This window comes from Triticum aestivum, chromosome 7D (assembly GCF_018294505.1).
Source record: "Triticum aestivum cultivar Chinese Spring chromosome 7D, IWGSC CS RefSeq v2.1, whole genome shotgun sequence".
Classification (NCBI taxonomy): domain Eukaryota; kingdom Viridiplantae; phylum Streptophyta; class Magnoliopsida; order Poales; family Poaceae; genus Triticum; species Triticum aestivum.
In genome coordinates, this window is record NC_057814.1 from 585,265,580 (window position 1) to 585,280,190 (window position 14,611).

Below are 14,611 nucleotides of genomic sequence, written 5' to 3' on the forward strand. Positions count from 1 at the left end.
TGCTTTGAACCAATGTGGTAGCAGCTTAAACACGTTGGTGAAAAATTCGCCATGTGACAGTGCAGTTTGGTTTTATGTCTGAACGGTTCACAGGAAAGCCCGGTTTGCTACGACTCTATCTTAGAAAATCAACACAGTTGTAGCCTTACTCAAAGGATGTAATCGTATTGCTAAACAAACAAAGTGGACAAAAATGATATCAGAACATAATCTGCACCACACAGCATCAGATAAACAGATTTATCTTCAGGCATGCAGCCTTTTCCTTTTTTGATTGACAGCCAAGTGCATGGTAATAATAACATTACCGATTAGATTTGACAACTAAGGTTACTAGAAGGTGCAACCTTTAGGTACATCTTGCAGGTTCTACCAACAGGTAAGCTTAACAGCTGACAGTCCAGGGGTGGGGGTGAGTGACAACAGCTACAAAGTCACTGTTCAGTTCTCCCCAGGATTAGGTCACTACACATACAACGTGCTAACACAGGAAAGGAAGGTCTCACAGATTTACATACTAGGGGCTCGAGGCCCAACATAGCTCGATAACATCATATCGAGTGGCATCGAGGAGGGGTTTCGCAACTCTGGTGGTCATCGAAGATCTTCGCCTTGGCTATTGGAGAGAGGATCTTGTAAAGGACATAATGTGTCTCCCAACAATGTTGCTGATAGGAAGAGGTCCCCTGTCACCAGAAGCTTCACAATGGTTAGTACTAGTTCCCAAACGATTTCTAGGAAAGAACAATTGGAAGTAGTCATACAGCCAAAATAAACATAAACAAGCAACCAAAAGTCTGAACTGATGGAATGGGCTAGGCAATCCACATATATACTTCAACATAAGCAAGCAAATTTTCCTAGCAACTAAAAACATATTTGGGCATTCTAATCGTCATTACAGATTGTATGTTCATCACGGAAAATGCATCTCCAACCATACTGGATCTCTGGTCCAAAAGAACAGATTTAATATGAATAGCACAAGATTTCCTCAATCGTAAAGCCATAGTAAAGCAACTGCAACTGAGCAAATACTTGAGAGTGCATTCTGGCAGCTCAAACACATGTGCATTGACTGCATTCTACTTCTACGTTGTTACAGATCGAATGACTATTATGGCCATGCAAATCTGCAGTCATGCTGGACCTAGTCCAAAGCAGATATCTAAAATAGGACTGATATCAGATTTCGTCGACAGTTGAAACATTTAATCTAGGATAATCTTGGCATGAGCATTCAGTTATAATGCATGTACAAGAGGATTGGCCTAGCGTCGGAATGGATGTGTTCACTTACCAGGCACGAGAATCGCAGCTGTTATTGCGGTTATCACCCATGACGAATACATGGTCTTCAGGGAGGCGCTGCAGGACGATGGATTGTTTTAGTATCAGATTGATCCGGGAATAGGTCGATCAGATAACAGGGATGGGATGGGAGGGAGAGATCATCCACCATCTGAGGCCCGTCATCTCGAAAGAATAACAGGGCAGTCAAGAAGTCAACAACACGGAGCAGCCATGCCACTTTTGGTCCTCCTCTTGCAATGGTAAAGTCATTTGTTTGTGTAGTAGTGACCCATAGGAGTTTGGGTATACAAGTATCTCTGGACCTGGCAATAGCAACTCCTCAATGTTGTTCAAGCAGACTATGCTCACAGATAGAAAGAGATTCAACAAACCATGGCTTCCATCATGTACGACCCACCATGGGGTGCGGTGTAATGTTCATTCTGTGCAACACCATTAACAATAAGCTGGCCTTGTCGGACCTGTAAAAATAAAATGTCTGTGCGTAAGCATCGGCATCCGGATTTAGGGAGAATGTATAACGCATCTTGATATATATTTGGCCATTGCTGAAGCAGCATATATGTCAATCGGCAGGGTGAACAAATCAAAGAATCACAGTACTTTGCATGCATCTGAAGATATGTGTTGTCTGAATTTGTTGAAGCAGCATATATCAATCAGTAGGATGAATGAATGATACTAGCAATATTGTGGGTGGAAGCAAGGCAACGTTAGCATCGCCTTTGCTCAATTGGCAGCATGAATAAATGATAGTAGTACTACAGCAGATTTAGTAGTATTTATTTATTACCTCGATGAAATCTCCAGGGGTGGCAACAACCCTCTTAATAAATACAACATCTTTATTTATGCCGCAATTCTGTAATAAGAAGTGGCAAAAACAGTGCAATGCAGCATCAGATTGTGAAGCCGAGAGATGTTAAAAATGGAAGGGGAAAAGCAGAGCTACGTACCTGCAGGGCGGCGGGCACCCTGAAGAAGACTATGTCCCCGGCAGATGGCTTCCGGAACATGTAGGTGACCTGAGCAAAATCAAAGCATTCCCCATTTTTGGTTAACGAACGAATCATGGCAGATCCAAGACGGGCAGGCATAATGCAAGAGAGAAGCGAGCGGAATGGAAGAGATCTACTACATAGCAGCTAGGTTAGGGAGGGGGAGGGGGAGGAGGGGAGGCGATTTACTTTTTCTGCGACGGCGCGGTCGCCCGGGCGGAGGGTGGGGGCCATGGAGGCGGAGGCGACGAAGCGGACCTCGGCGAGGGCGGCGGAGAAGAGGAGCAGGACGAGGAAGAGCTTGAATCCGTCGGAGCAGGAGGGGCAGCGGAGGCGCGCGAGCGAGGGGAGCCACCAGCGGTGCAGGAGCGAGGCGGACGAGGCCAGCAGCTGCAGGTGGCAGGGCAGCCAGTCGGCCGGCGACATCGGCGCGATGAGGCCCCGCAGCAGACGCGGCGGCGCCATCGCCATCGGACGGAGTGGATCCCCCTCCTTGGCCTCTCTCTCTCTCTGTCCGCCAATAGAGGGAGGAGTGGGGGTCCGGAATGGGGTGGGGTGGGGTGTGGAGGAAGACTGGCTGGCTACTTGACCAGTAGGAGTAATGGCTTCCTTCCACAGCAAGACTCCACCTTGGCCTCCACCGGTGTAGTAACCGAGGAAGAAAGACCAGACCGGTCGTGTACACACACTGTAGTGGGCGCTCTTCGGGTTAGGGAGGGAAATGACAGATCTGCCCCCCGCATACACAAAATTTGACAGTTTTTGAAAATTTGAAGACAAAGAACATTCATGCTGTATGGAGGGATAGTATATTGAGTCAACTGGTATAACGCGCACTATTATTTGTCGAGAACCAACATGTGGTTCAAACCACTTGTTTGAAGCTTTGGTGTCTGATAGGGCCATAGGGGCGGAATGTTCTTTGAGTGGGAGTCGATGTTCCTATCAACAGTGAGCCACCTGTGATGACTTCGTCAATCTCAAAACCCACCAGCCCAGTCTCTCGAAAGTGATCATATAGCTAGGATGTGCGTGTGTACGTTAATGGAGTGAATGTATGTACATGTTTGTGTCTGTGTTGTGTTTCTAAAAAATTAAATTGTCTACATGGTATAATTGGGAGCAACTTTTCAGAGTCGTCACATCGGGGATCGTCATCCGTCGAATGGATATGAAGGTCGTGACTGTTGTATGCAAACATAGAGTCTCCATAATACGACATTCATATCTTTTTATTTTCATTTTCTAAAAAACGTAGGGGCAATTTAAGCTCGGATTAGACATGTCAAACACATGTTTGAACACAATAAAATAATAAAAATTATAACAACGGCCAAAATATGTCGCTTTATATGTTATTAGCAACTATACATGATGGTTAACGACATTTTTAAAATAAGCAATGTCGCTAGCGACATTGCAACCTAGACTATCTACACTACTTGGTGGTCGGCATTGTCTAGTCGTGCCCTCGTCGCCGTCCACGTCAGCATAGGTGTCCTCCTCTTCCTCTTAGGACGAGATGTCCTTGAGGTAGGCATGGTGGTCGGACTCACAAGCGACAGTCACGATTTGTCGGTGCTCCTCTTGTCGGTGAGTGTGGGGTCGTACTCACAGATGATGCACGCATGTGCGAGCTTGAATAAGTTACTTTAGCAAGTATAAATTTTTTTCATGTTCTTTAGCCTCCTTAGTTTAGTTCGATACAAATAAATTGGTGATTAAAGGAACCATTCCAAGTTCCCATGCTGATTTGCTATTATAATTGTTAAAAAACACTTGAATACAAACAAACACCCTTAGATAAACTTAGATGTAGTATATTTCTCTGCTTGTCGGACTCAGGGGTTGCATCACGCATCGTGGACCTCTCTGCGGTCGACACAAAGGCTGCATTGTGCGCTCATTCTATTTGTCTAGAATCGAAGTTGTTTCGCTCTTAGGGCATGGCCAATGCTCCAGCTTGGACCAGTGCCCCGCAGGCACACGTCGCTTGCAGAGGGAGACGAGCTCTTGCAGAAGAGTCTGCTTCCTCACTGTAATAAACTGTTAAAAGGGCAAAAAAGGGGAAGGAAAGGATGAAAGAGAAGGACAAGACTGTGTACAGGTGAGAAAAGCAAGGGTTGTGGGAAAGATGCGGGGCCCTGAGGAGACGCTGCTTCCGTTGGATAGGTAATTGCATATACGGTGGTCTCGCAGAAAAAAAATCATACGTGGAGGTTGAAACCACACCATACCAGCGCCACCATAGTGAAGGAAATATGTGCTAGAGGCAATAATAAAGTTGTTATTTTATATTTCTTTATATCACGATAAATGTTTATTATCCATGCTAGAATTGTATTAACCGGAAACTTGATACATGTGTGAATACATAGATAAAACACCGTGTCCCTAGTAAGCCTCTACTAGACTAGCTCGTTAATCAAAGATGGTTAAGTTTCCTAACCATGGACATGTGTTGTCATTTGATGAACGGGATCCCATCATTAGGAGAATGATGTGATGGACAAGACCCATCCGTTAGCATAGCATATTGATCGTTCAGTTTTATTGCTATTGCTTTCTTCATGACATATACATATTCCTTTGGCTATGAGATTATGCAACTCCCGGATACCGGAGGAATACCTTGTGTGCTATCAAACGTCACAATGTAACTGGGTGATTATAAAGATGCTCTACAGGTATCTCCGAAGGTGTTTGTTGGGTTGGCATAGATCGAGATTAGGATTTGTCACTCCGAGTATCGGAGAGGTATCTCTGGGCCCTCTCGGTAATACACATCATAATAAGCCTTGCAAGCAATGTGACTAATGAGTTAGTTGCAGGATGATGTATTACGGAACGAGTAAAGAGACTTGCCGGTAACGAGATTGAACTAGGTATGAAGATACCGACGATCAAATCTCGGGCAAGTAACATACCGATGACAAAGGGAACAACGTATGTTGTCATTATGGTACGACCGATAAAGATCTTCATAGAATATGTAGGAACCAATATGAGCATCCAGGTTCCGCTGTTGGTTATTGACCAGAGAGGTGTCTCGGTCATTCAACATAGTTCTCGAACCCGTAGGGTCCGCATGCTTAACGTTCGATGATGATTTTGTATTATATGAGTTATGTGATTTGGTGACCGAATGTTGTTCGGAGTCCCGGATAACATCACGGACATGAAGAGGAGTCTCGAAATGGTCGAGAGGTAAAGATTGATATATAGGACGATGGTATTCGGACACCGGAAGTGTTCTGGAGGGTACTGGGTACATATCGGGTCACCGGAAGGGGTTTCGGGCACCCCCGGCAAAAGATATGGGCCTTATGGGCCAAGAGGGGAAACACACCAGCCACAAAGGGGCTGGTGTGCCCCCCATATGGGCTGGCAAAATTGGAGTAGAAAAGGGGAAGGAGGAAAGGAAAAAAGGGAATAGGATTCCCCCTTCCCCCTCTTCCCTTCCTACTCCGAATAGGAATAGGAAAGGGGGGAGGCCGAATTGGGAGGACCCCAAGTAGGATTCCTCCTACTTGGGGCGCCCCCTTGTCTGCCTCTCCTCCCCTCTAACATATATATGAGGGGGGGGCACCGCTAGAACACACACCAACAATTGTTAGCCGTGTGCGGCGCCCCCCTCCATAGTTTACGCCTCCGGTCATATTCACGTAGTGCTTAGGCGAAGCCTTGCGCGGATCACTTCACCATCACCGTCACCACACCATCGTGCTGACGTAACTCTCCCTCGACACTTTGCTGGATCAAGAGTTCGAGGGACATCATCGAGCTGAACGTGTGCAGAACTCAGGGGTGTCGTACGTTCGGTGCTTGATCGGTACGAACGAGAAGAAGTTCGACTACATCAACCGCGTTAACAAACGCTTCCGCTTTCGGTCTATGAGGGTACATGGACACACGCTCCCCCTCTCATTGCTATGCATCTTTGTCGTGGAATTGTCACGGCAGATGTCCTAGCAGAAGGACTTAGTCGTGGAGCCATCGCACTAGGTTAGCTTAAAGGGGTTAAACGGGACAAAGGACACAGGAATTTATACTGGTTCGGCCCCTTGCTGTGAAGGTAAAAGCCTAATCCAGTTTGAGGTGGTATTGCTTGGGTTTCGATTACCAGGGAGTGAATACGCTTGACCTAGTTCTCGATCTGTTCTTTCTTGTCCCTAAACCGCCGCCGGGTCGTCCCTTTATATACACAGGTTGACGCCCAACGGCTTACAGAGTCCCGGCCGGCTCATAAACAACGTGTCCGGCTCGGTGACTAACTACGCTTGCCTTACGATGCAAGTCATATATATGGATGGCGGTTTACACCTATGGGCCTTAAGCCACCCTTGGGCTTTGGGCCCTTTAGTAAGTCTGCCTCATGAACCGCCATCTTCAACATCTTCATGGGCTTCGTCTTGACGAATCACCATTGGTACAACCCGGCCTTTCCTGGGTGGGCCATACCCAATAGTTATATCCCCAACATTAGGCCCCAGGTTGATTTGAACTTGTTCATGTCAATCTTCAACACTTAGAAAAAAATCCTTCTTCACTTGTTCTTGCAAGATATTGTAACCCACCATGACGTCGTCTCCTGGAATTATGGAAACCCGGCATGACGTCATCTGTCATTAGTTTCGCACAATGCCCAGCATATCTTAATAGATCCTTATCTTTAATAACCATCCCGAAGATCGAGGCGTCCGAGCAGCTAGATAATCATTCTTTGGCCTCCTCGATTTTCACGCCCACCTGTTACCTCTTTCCTTATAAATAGGGTCAGGCAGTCTTTTCATTTCCCCCCATCTCCTCTTCATCTCTTTCTTCTTCCTTGCGTCGACTCAGCGCCCGAGCTCTGCCGCCGTCGTCAACCTTCGCCACTACCTCAACAACGGCCGCTGCATCAACCTGACTTGACCAGAATTCATCCGCACTTCTCCGCTGTTCAACAGCTCCGGTACATTCTCCTCTTCCCTTTTCCCACAGATCTCGTTAGGGTTTCAAACGAGTTCGTCGGAGTTCATCTCTGCTCCTGTGATCTTGTGATTTGATTCAACTTGAAGCTTCTCCTGCACTACGGTGGTAGTTGTAGCACTTATTTTTGTTACTAGGGCATCCCCTTTCACATAAAAAATCCGATCTGGATATATGAACTGCTCAAACACCGTCATTTAGGTCTAGATATTTTCCATTATCTGAAGTGCCACATATCCCAAATTATAGTATCAATCTGCAAAACCTGTTTTTCAACACTTAGCAATTTTCCCTTTCTCTGATATGTACTCTAATGACTGTGTGGGCGACTTAACGTCAAAAAAACCGTAACCCGCCAGGTACCATTAGTCCCCTCTTAAGCCGCCAACAGTTCATGTTTATACCTTAATGCTGTCCCCCGGCTTAGAACTTACGCATGCTTCATTGTCATTCACCCTTTAACTCACCAGCCGGCTTAACCATATAATCTTAAACCGGCCAATGTTCTTTCTTTTAGGCTTTCTCCTCTACGATGCCGAAGGTAGTTACTTCGTGTAATTGGGTTCCTTCCATTGTCACCGAAGACATGCTCAAAGATTTTGTCAAAATCGGCTATTTACCAGCAAAAAATATCATGCATTGGCGCGCCCCCAAACCAGGTGAAGAAAGACCTCAGCCAAAGGATGTCGAGGTCATTGTTTTTAATGATCACATGAATCGGGGCTTCTCACCGCCCTGATCCAAATTTTTCTGAGATGTTCTGCACTTCTTTCAACTCCATCCTCAAGACATCGGACCCAATTCCGTGTCAAACATCTGCAATTTTCAAGTTTCCTATGAAGTGTACCTTAACCCAGTGTTGAACTCTTCAGAGTATATTTTTATCTGAACCGGCAAAACGAGTTTACTAACGGACCCAGTTTAGAACTTGGCGGGGTCTCAATTCAACGAAGAAGAGATGCTATCTTCCCCTATGCTCGTCTGCCGAGTCACCCGAAAGATTGGAACCAAACATGGTTCTATTGTAAAGATACTTCTCCGGCTGATGAAAATCCACTGCCGGGTTATCGTGTCCAGCGGCTCGACTCAAAGCATCATCTTCCCGAAAAGCTTGCCACTGCTGAATGTGCAAAGCTTGCACCTACTATTGCAAAGGTCAAGGCCCTGCTGGGAAATGGGTTAACCGATATTGACTTGGTTCGGTGTTGGGTTTCTTGGCGAATCATACCCCCGAGCCGCCGATCCGGCTTAATGTGCACTTACACGGGTGGTGCAAAAGATCCACTGCACCACAGCTCTGTGCGCCTAACTGATAATGCAGTCAATGAAATGACAAAGACCCTTCTGAACGAGAGCCTGGAAAGCTGCAGCAAAGTGGGACTGAACCCTTTCTGCAAACTTAACCCGCCACGAGATGTGAGTCTCCAAATTATTCATTTTACCTTATCATTCAAATGTTTCGTTAACTCCACTTTGATATCTTTCATAGGCTGAATCCGCTTTTTGGAGCAAGGAGTATGACCACGAAGCTGCTAAGAAAGCCAGGGCCAGAAAACGAAAGCCGCCAAGAAGAATAAGAAGAAATTAACTGCTTCCGAGATGTTTAAACTGGACGACAGTTCTGAGTCGGAGGTAGCCCTTGACTCCCTTGGCTCCTTTTTCAATCATCTTATTGACAATGATTATCATCAGGATGATACGGGGGCCAGCCAAGCGGTTGAAGAAGAGGTAACTATTATTTCCTCCGACTCAGCGCCTTTGCCAAGACAGAAAATTCGACGAGTAACCCGGAAAGTAAGCTTTTCACACCCCTTAGCTCATTTAGATCCTCACTTTCTTTTGAAGCAACAACAACACGAGAGCCGGCGACAAACCCGGAGCAGCGGAGGTGAAGAGTTATCCTCCGGCTTACCATATACTCCAGCTCCACGGAAACGTCAAAACGAGGTCCTTCCAAATTTAAACTCTTTTTATCAACTGGCGGGTCTCATTTGTTAGCCGCTTAATTCTTCCGATTCAAACTATCAGGAGGCTTCTCGCTCTTCTTCCGGCGACTCATCACAGACCCAGCTGCCGGCTTTCAAAACTGCCCCTGGGTAACAACAATTACTTTTTATTCTCTACCTCCTTATGCTCTTATATTTGTACTGACCTCTCATAATCCATGGAGTGGAAAAGCAAAGCCTAGCAAGAAGCCAAAGGTGATCAAGCCGGCTGAAGACCCCAAAGTCCATGAACTGGAACAGCAAATTCCAGCATCTGACACCTCCGTGCCACAACCCGAAGAGCCTGTTCATGATGTTTCACCAGAAATTCCTGAGCTCCCCAGTGACCATACAAACCTCAATCCTTTGAGCACTGAATCATCAATCCCAATTAAACCGTCAGGAACACATGCCGACGATGTTGTGATCACTGGCACCGGCTTCAAAGATCCTGGACAACTTACTTTCTTGGCCAAGCACTCCGCCAAAGAGGAGTTCATTGAAAGGCGGAAAGTGAGATTTGATATCGCCAATTATTCTCAATTAAACATCAGTGAAGTACTCTCTGGTTATCTCAACCAAGTGCATACCAGCCGTGATCTTGAAATTGACATGGTGAAGCAGATGCATCAGAAATATGAGGCATGAACTCCGGCTTGATACATTATGCATATCTTGTCAGCCCCCAAGTCTACTTTGTATGATAAGATTGAATCTGTTGTAGACCTAGAATAACTATGAGTATAAAAATCATCTTTGGTAGGATCCTTCAAAGGCCGGCTTTCACCTTCAGAGTTAAACCGGGTCTTGAACAATTAACATTGCATCCGTAGCCCCCAAGGACCGGTTTAATCATCATGAATGAACCGGTACTATTCACCATTGTTTATAAATGAATGCTTACTTGTGTAGCCCCCATGGGCCGGTTGTGTTGTTTATAGCACAACCGGGTGCTACCTCTTGAGCATGCATTGGTTTTCCCTTGAAGAGGAAAGGGTGATGCAACAAAGTAGCGTAAGTATTTCCCTCAGTTTTTGAGAACCAAGGTATCAATCCAGTAGGAGACTACACGCAAGTCCCTCGTACCTGCACAAACAATCAAGAACCTTGCAACCAACACGATAAAGGGGTTGTCAATCCCTTCACAGCCACTTGCAAAAGTGAGATCTGATAAAGATAATAAGATAAATATTTTTGGTATTTTTTTGTATAGATTGGAAAGTAAAGATTGCAAAATAAACGGCGGCAAAAATAGCTAGTTGACGGGAGATTAATATGATGGAAAATAGACCCGGGGGCCATAGGTTTCACTAGTGGCTTCTCTCAAGATAGCATGTATTACGGTGGGTGAACAAATTACTGTCGAGCAATTGATAGAAAAGCGCATAGTTATGAGAATATCTAGGCATGCTCATGTATATAGGCATCACGTCCACGACAAGTAGACCGAAACGATTCTGCATCTACTACTATTACTCCACACATCGACCACTATCCAGCATGCATCTAGAGTATTAAGTTCATAAGAACAGAGTAACGCATTAGGCAAGATGACATGATGTAGAGGGATAAACTCAAGCAATATGACATAAAACCCATCTTTTTATCCTCGATGGCAACAATACAATACGTGCCTTGCTGCCCCTGCTGTCACTAGGAAAGGACACTGCAAGATTCAACCCAAAGCTAAGCACTTCTCGCATTGCAAGAAAGGTCAATCTAGTAGGCCAAACCAAACTGATAATTCGAAGAGACTTGCAAAGATATTTAAATCATGCATATAAGAATTCAGAGAAGAATCAAATATTGTTCATAGATAATCTTGATCATAAACCCACAATTCATCGGATCTCGACAAACACACCGCAAAAAGAGTTACATCGAATAGATCTCCAAGAAGACCGAGGAGAACTTTGTATTGAGATCCAAAGGGAGAGAAGAAGCCATCTAGCTAATAACTATGGACCCGAAGGCTGTGGTAAACTACTCACACATCATCGGAGAGGCTATGGTGTTGATGTAGAAGCCCTCCGTGATCGACTCCCTCTCCGGCGGAGCGCCGGAAAAGGCCCAAAGATGGGATCTCACGGGTACAGAAGGTTGCGGAAGTGGAAATAGGGTTTCGTGGTGCTCCTGGATGTTTTCAGGGTATATGAGTATATATAGGCGAAGGAAGTAGGTCGGTGGAGCCACGAGGGGCCCATGAGGGTGGGGGGCACGCCTACCCCCTGGGCGCGCCTCCCTACCTCGTGGCCGACTCGTTGCTTCCTTGACGTCCACTTCAAGTCTCCTGGATTGCGTTTGTTCCAAAAACGATCCTCGCGAAGGTTTCATTCCGTTTGGATTCCGTTTGATATTCCTTTTCTGCGAAACACTGAAATAGGCAAAAAAACAGCAATTTGCACTGGGCCTTCGGTTAATAGGTTAGTCCCAAAAATAATATAAAAGTGCATACTAAAGCCCATTAAACATCCAAAAGAGATAATATAATAGCATGGAACAATAAAAAATTATAGATACGTTGGAGACGTATCAAGCATCCCCAAGCTTAATTCCTGCTCGTCCTCGAGTAGGTAAATGATAAAAAACTGAATTTTTGATGTGGAATGCTACCTAGCATAATTCTCAATGTAACTTTCTTTATTGTGGCATGAATGTTCAGATCGGAAAGATTCAAGATAAAAGTTTAATATTGACATAAAAATAATAATACTTCAAGCATACTAACAAAGCAATCATGTCTTCTCAAAATAACATGGCCAAAGAAAGTTATCCCTACAAAACCATATAGTCTGGCTATGCTCTATCTTCATCACACAAAATATTTAAATCATGCACAACCCCGATGACAAGCCAAGCAATTGTTTCATACTTTTGATGTTCTCAAACTTTTTCAATTTTCATGCAATACATGAGCGTGAGCCATGGACATAGCACTATATGTGGAATAGAATGGTGGTTGTGGAGAAGACAAAAAGGAGAAGATAGTCTCACATCAACTAGGCGTATCAACGGGCTATGGAGATGCCCATCAATAGATATCAATGTGAGTGAGTAGGGATTTCCATGCAACAGACGCACTAGATCTATAAGTGTATGAAAGATCAAAAAAAGAAACTAAGTGGGTGTGCATCCAACTTGCTTGCTCACGAAGACCTAGGGCATTTTGAGGAAGCCCATCATTGGAATATACAAGCCAAGTTCTATAGTGTAAAATTAACACTAGTATATGAAAGTGACAACATAGGAGACTCTCTATCATGAAGATCACGGTGCTACTTTGAAGCACAAGTGTGGAAAAAGGATAGTAACATTGTCCCTTCTCTCTTTTTCTCTCATTTTTTTGTTTGGGCCTTTTTCTCTCTTTTTTATGGCCTCTTTTTTTCGTCCGAAGTCTCATCCCGACTTGTGGGGGAATCATAGTCTCCATCATCCTTTCCTCACTTGGGACAATGCTCTAATAATGATGATCATCACACTTTTATTTACTTACAACTCAAGAATTACAACTCAATACTTAGAACAAAATATGACTCTATGTGAATGCCTCCGGCGGTGTACCGAGATATGCAATGAATCAAGAGTGACATGTATGAAATAATTATGAAGGTGGCCTTGCCACAAATACGATGTCAACTACATGATCATGCAAAGAAATATGACAACGATGGAGCACGCCATAATAAACGGAACAGTGGAAAGTTGCATGGCAATATATCTCGGAATGGCTATGGAAATGCCATAATAGGTAGGTATGCTGGCTGTTTTGAGGAAGGTATATGGTGGGTGTATGATACCGGCGAAAGGTGCGCGGTATTACAGAGGCTAGCAATGGTGGAAGGATGAGAGTGCGTATAATCCATGGACTCAACATTAGTCATAAAGAACTCACATACTTATTGCAAAAATCTATTAGTTATCGAAACGAAGTACTACACGCATGCTCCTAGGGGGATAGATTGGTAGGAATAAAACACCATCGCTCGTCCCCGACCACCACTCATAAGGAAGAAAATTAATAAATAAATCATGCTCCGACTTCATCACATAACGGTTCACCATACGTGCATGTTACGGGAATCACAAACTTTAACACAAGTATTTCTCAAATTCACAACTACTCAACTAGGATGACTCTAATATCACCATCTTCATATCTCAAAACAATCATAAAGAATCAAACTTCTCATAGTATTCAATGCACTTTATATGATAGTTTTCATTATACCTATCTTGGATGCTCATCATATTAGGACTAATTTTATAGCCAAAGCAAACTACCATGCTGTTATAAAAGACTCTCAAAATAATATAAGTGAAGCATGAGAGATCAATAATTTCTATAAGATAAAACCACCACCGTGCTCTAAAAGATAGAAGTGAAGCCCTAGAGCAAAATTATCTAGCTCAAAAGATATAAGTGAAGAACATAGAGTATTCTAATAAATTCCGATTCATGTGTGTCTCTCTCAAAAGGTGTGTACAACAAGGATGATTGTGGTAAACTAACAAGCAAAGACTCATATCATACAAGACACTCCAAGCAAAACACATATCATGTGGTGAATAAAAATATAGCCTCAAGTAAAGTTACCGATGGACGAAGATGAAAGAGGGGATGCCTTCCGGGGCATCCGCAAGCTTAGGCTTTTTGTTGTCCTTGAATTTCACCTTGGGGTGCCTTGGGCATCCCCTAGCTTAGGCTCTTGCCACTCCTTATTCCAAAATCCATCAAAACTTTACCCAAAACTTGAAAACTTAACAACACACACTACAAAAAAAAGACACATCTGTGACATTTTGGGCCGAACGAATTTTTTTATGTCATACTTATGACACTTCTATGACGATAATTGTGACAAAACCCGGTATCATCGTAGATGTGGTGGGGTCCTACTTCTATGACAAAAAATAATGACAGAAAATGGGCTTTTCGTCCTGGGTGGGCCGGAGACGCAGCTGCATGACATTCTTTGGGCCGTCCATGATGGGAAAAACCATGGTAGAAGCGAGGGCGAGGAAAATATCGGGGTGTTCCCGGTTACGGTGGGTGGTCGGGGCCGAGCGATGCACGTTTCTCTCGTACACGCACGCGCGTGGGTGCGAGGCGTTGGGCTCTAACTGAACCCGAGCGAGGCATTGGGCTCTAACTGAACCCGAGCGATTGCACTGCAGGCTATGCGTTACTGAACCCGAGCGATCGATCGATGGCTGTTAACTGAACCCGATTGAGCGATTCCTTCGCTACTACTACTAACTGAAGCCGATCGATGCTGCCTCTGGATGAACAGTGAGCGTTGCTGGGGGGGGGGGTTGGATGAACAGTTCCCAATGGGGGTGGAT

At 44.6% G+C, this 14,611-nt stretch overlaps 1 protein-coding gene across 4 annotated transcripts; it reads right to left on the reverse strand.

The window, feature by feature from the left end:
• Positions 1-226: 226 nt before the first annotated feature.
• LOC123167995 (chloroplast processing peptidase) lies at positions 227-2,943 on the reverse strand. 4 transcript variants are annotated; one of them, XR_006484177.1, is made up of 7 exons: positions 2,502-2,941; positions 2,271-2,339; positions 2,108-2,176; positions 1,686-1,775; positions 1,460-1,616; positions 1,301-1,368; positions 227-686 (listed from the first exon to the last, which is right to left on the reverse strand). XR_006484177.1 is itself a non-coding variant. In XM_044585859.1 (6 exons), the coding sequence occupies exons 1-6, from the start codon at positions 2,781-2,783 to the stop codon at positions 690-692; spliced, it is 588 nt and encodes a 195-aa protein (XP_044441794.1). In that variant the 5' UTR covers positions 2,784-2,943; the 3' UTR covers positions 227-689. The 4 variants fall into 4 exon arrangements, 2 of the variants coding, with proteins under 2 accessions (XP_044441794.1, XP_044441793.1); XR_006484178.1 differs by having other exon boundaries at positions 616-699; positions 2,502-2,942; XM_044585859.1 differs by lacking the exon at positions 1,460-1,616 and having other exon boundaries at positions 227-699; positions 2,502-2,943.
• Between the last annotated feature and the right edge of the window lie 11,668 nt (positions 2,944-14,611).

What these genes read in the sequence shown, in the direction of transcription:
- LOC123167995 (XM_044585858.1), bottom strand. Translation starts at nt 2,783, where the DNA reads ATGGCGATGGCGCCGCCGCGTCTGCTGCGGGGCCTCATCGCGCCGATG. An exon ending in ACCGCGCCGTCGCAGAAAAA is followed by an intron (nt 2,340 to 2,501) that starts GTAAATCGCCTC and finishes GATTTTGCTCAG; the next exon opens with GTCACCTACATGTTCCGGAA. An exon ending in CGTACATGATGGAAGCCATG is followed by an intron (nt 1,369 to 1,685) that starts GTTTGTTGAATC and finishes ATCGTCCTGCAG; the next exon opens with CGCCTCCCTGAAGACCATGT.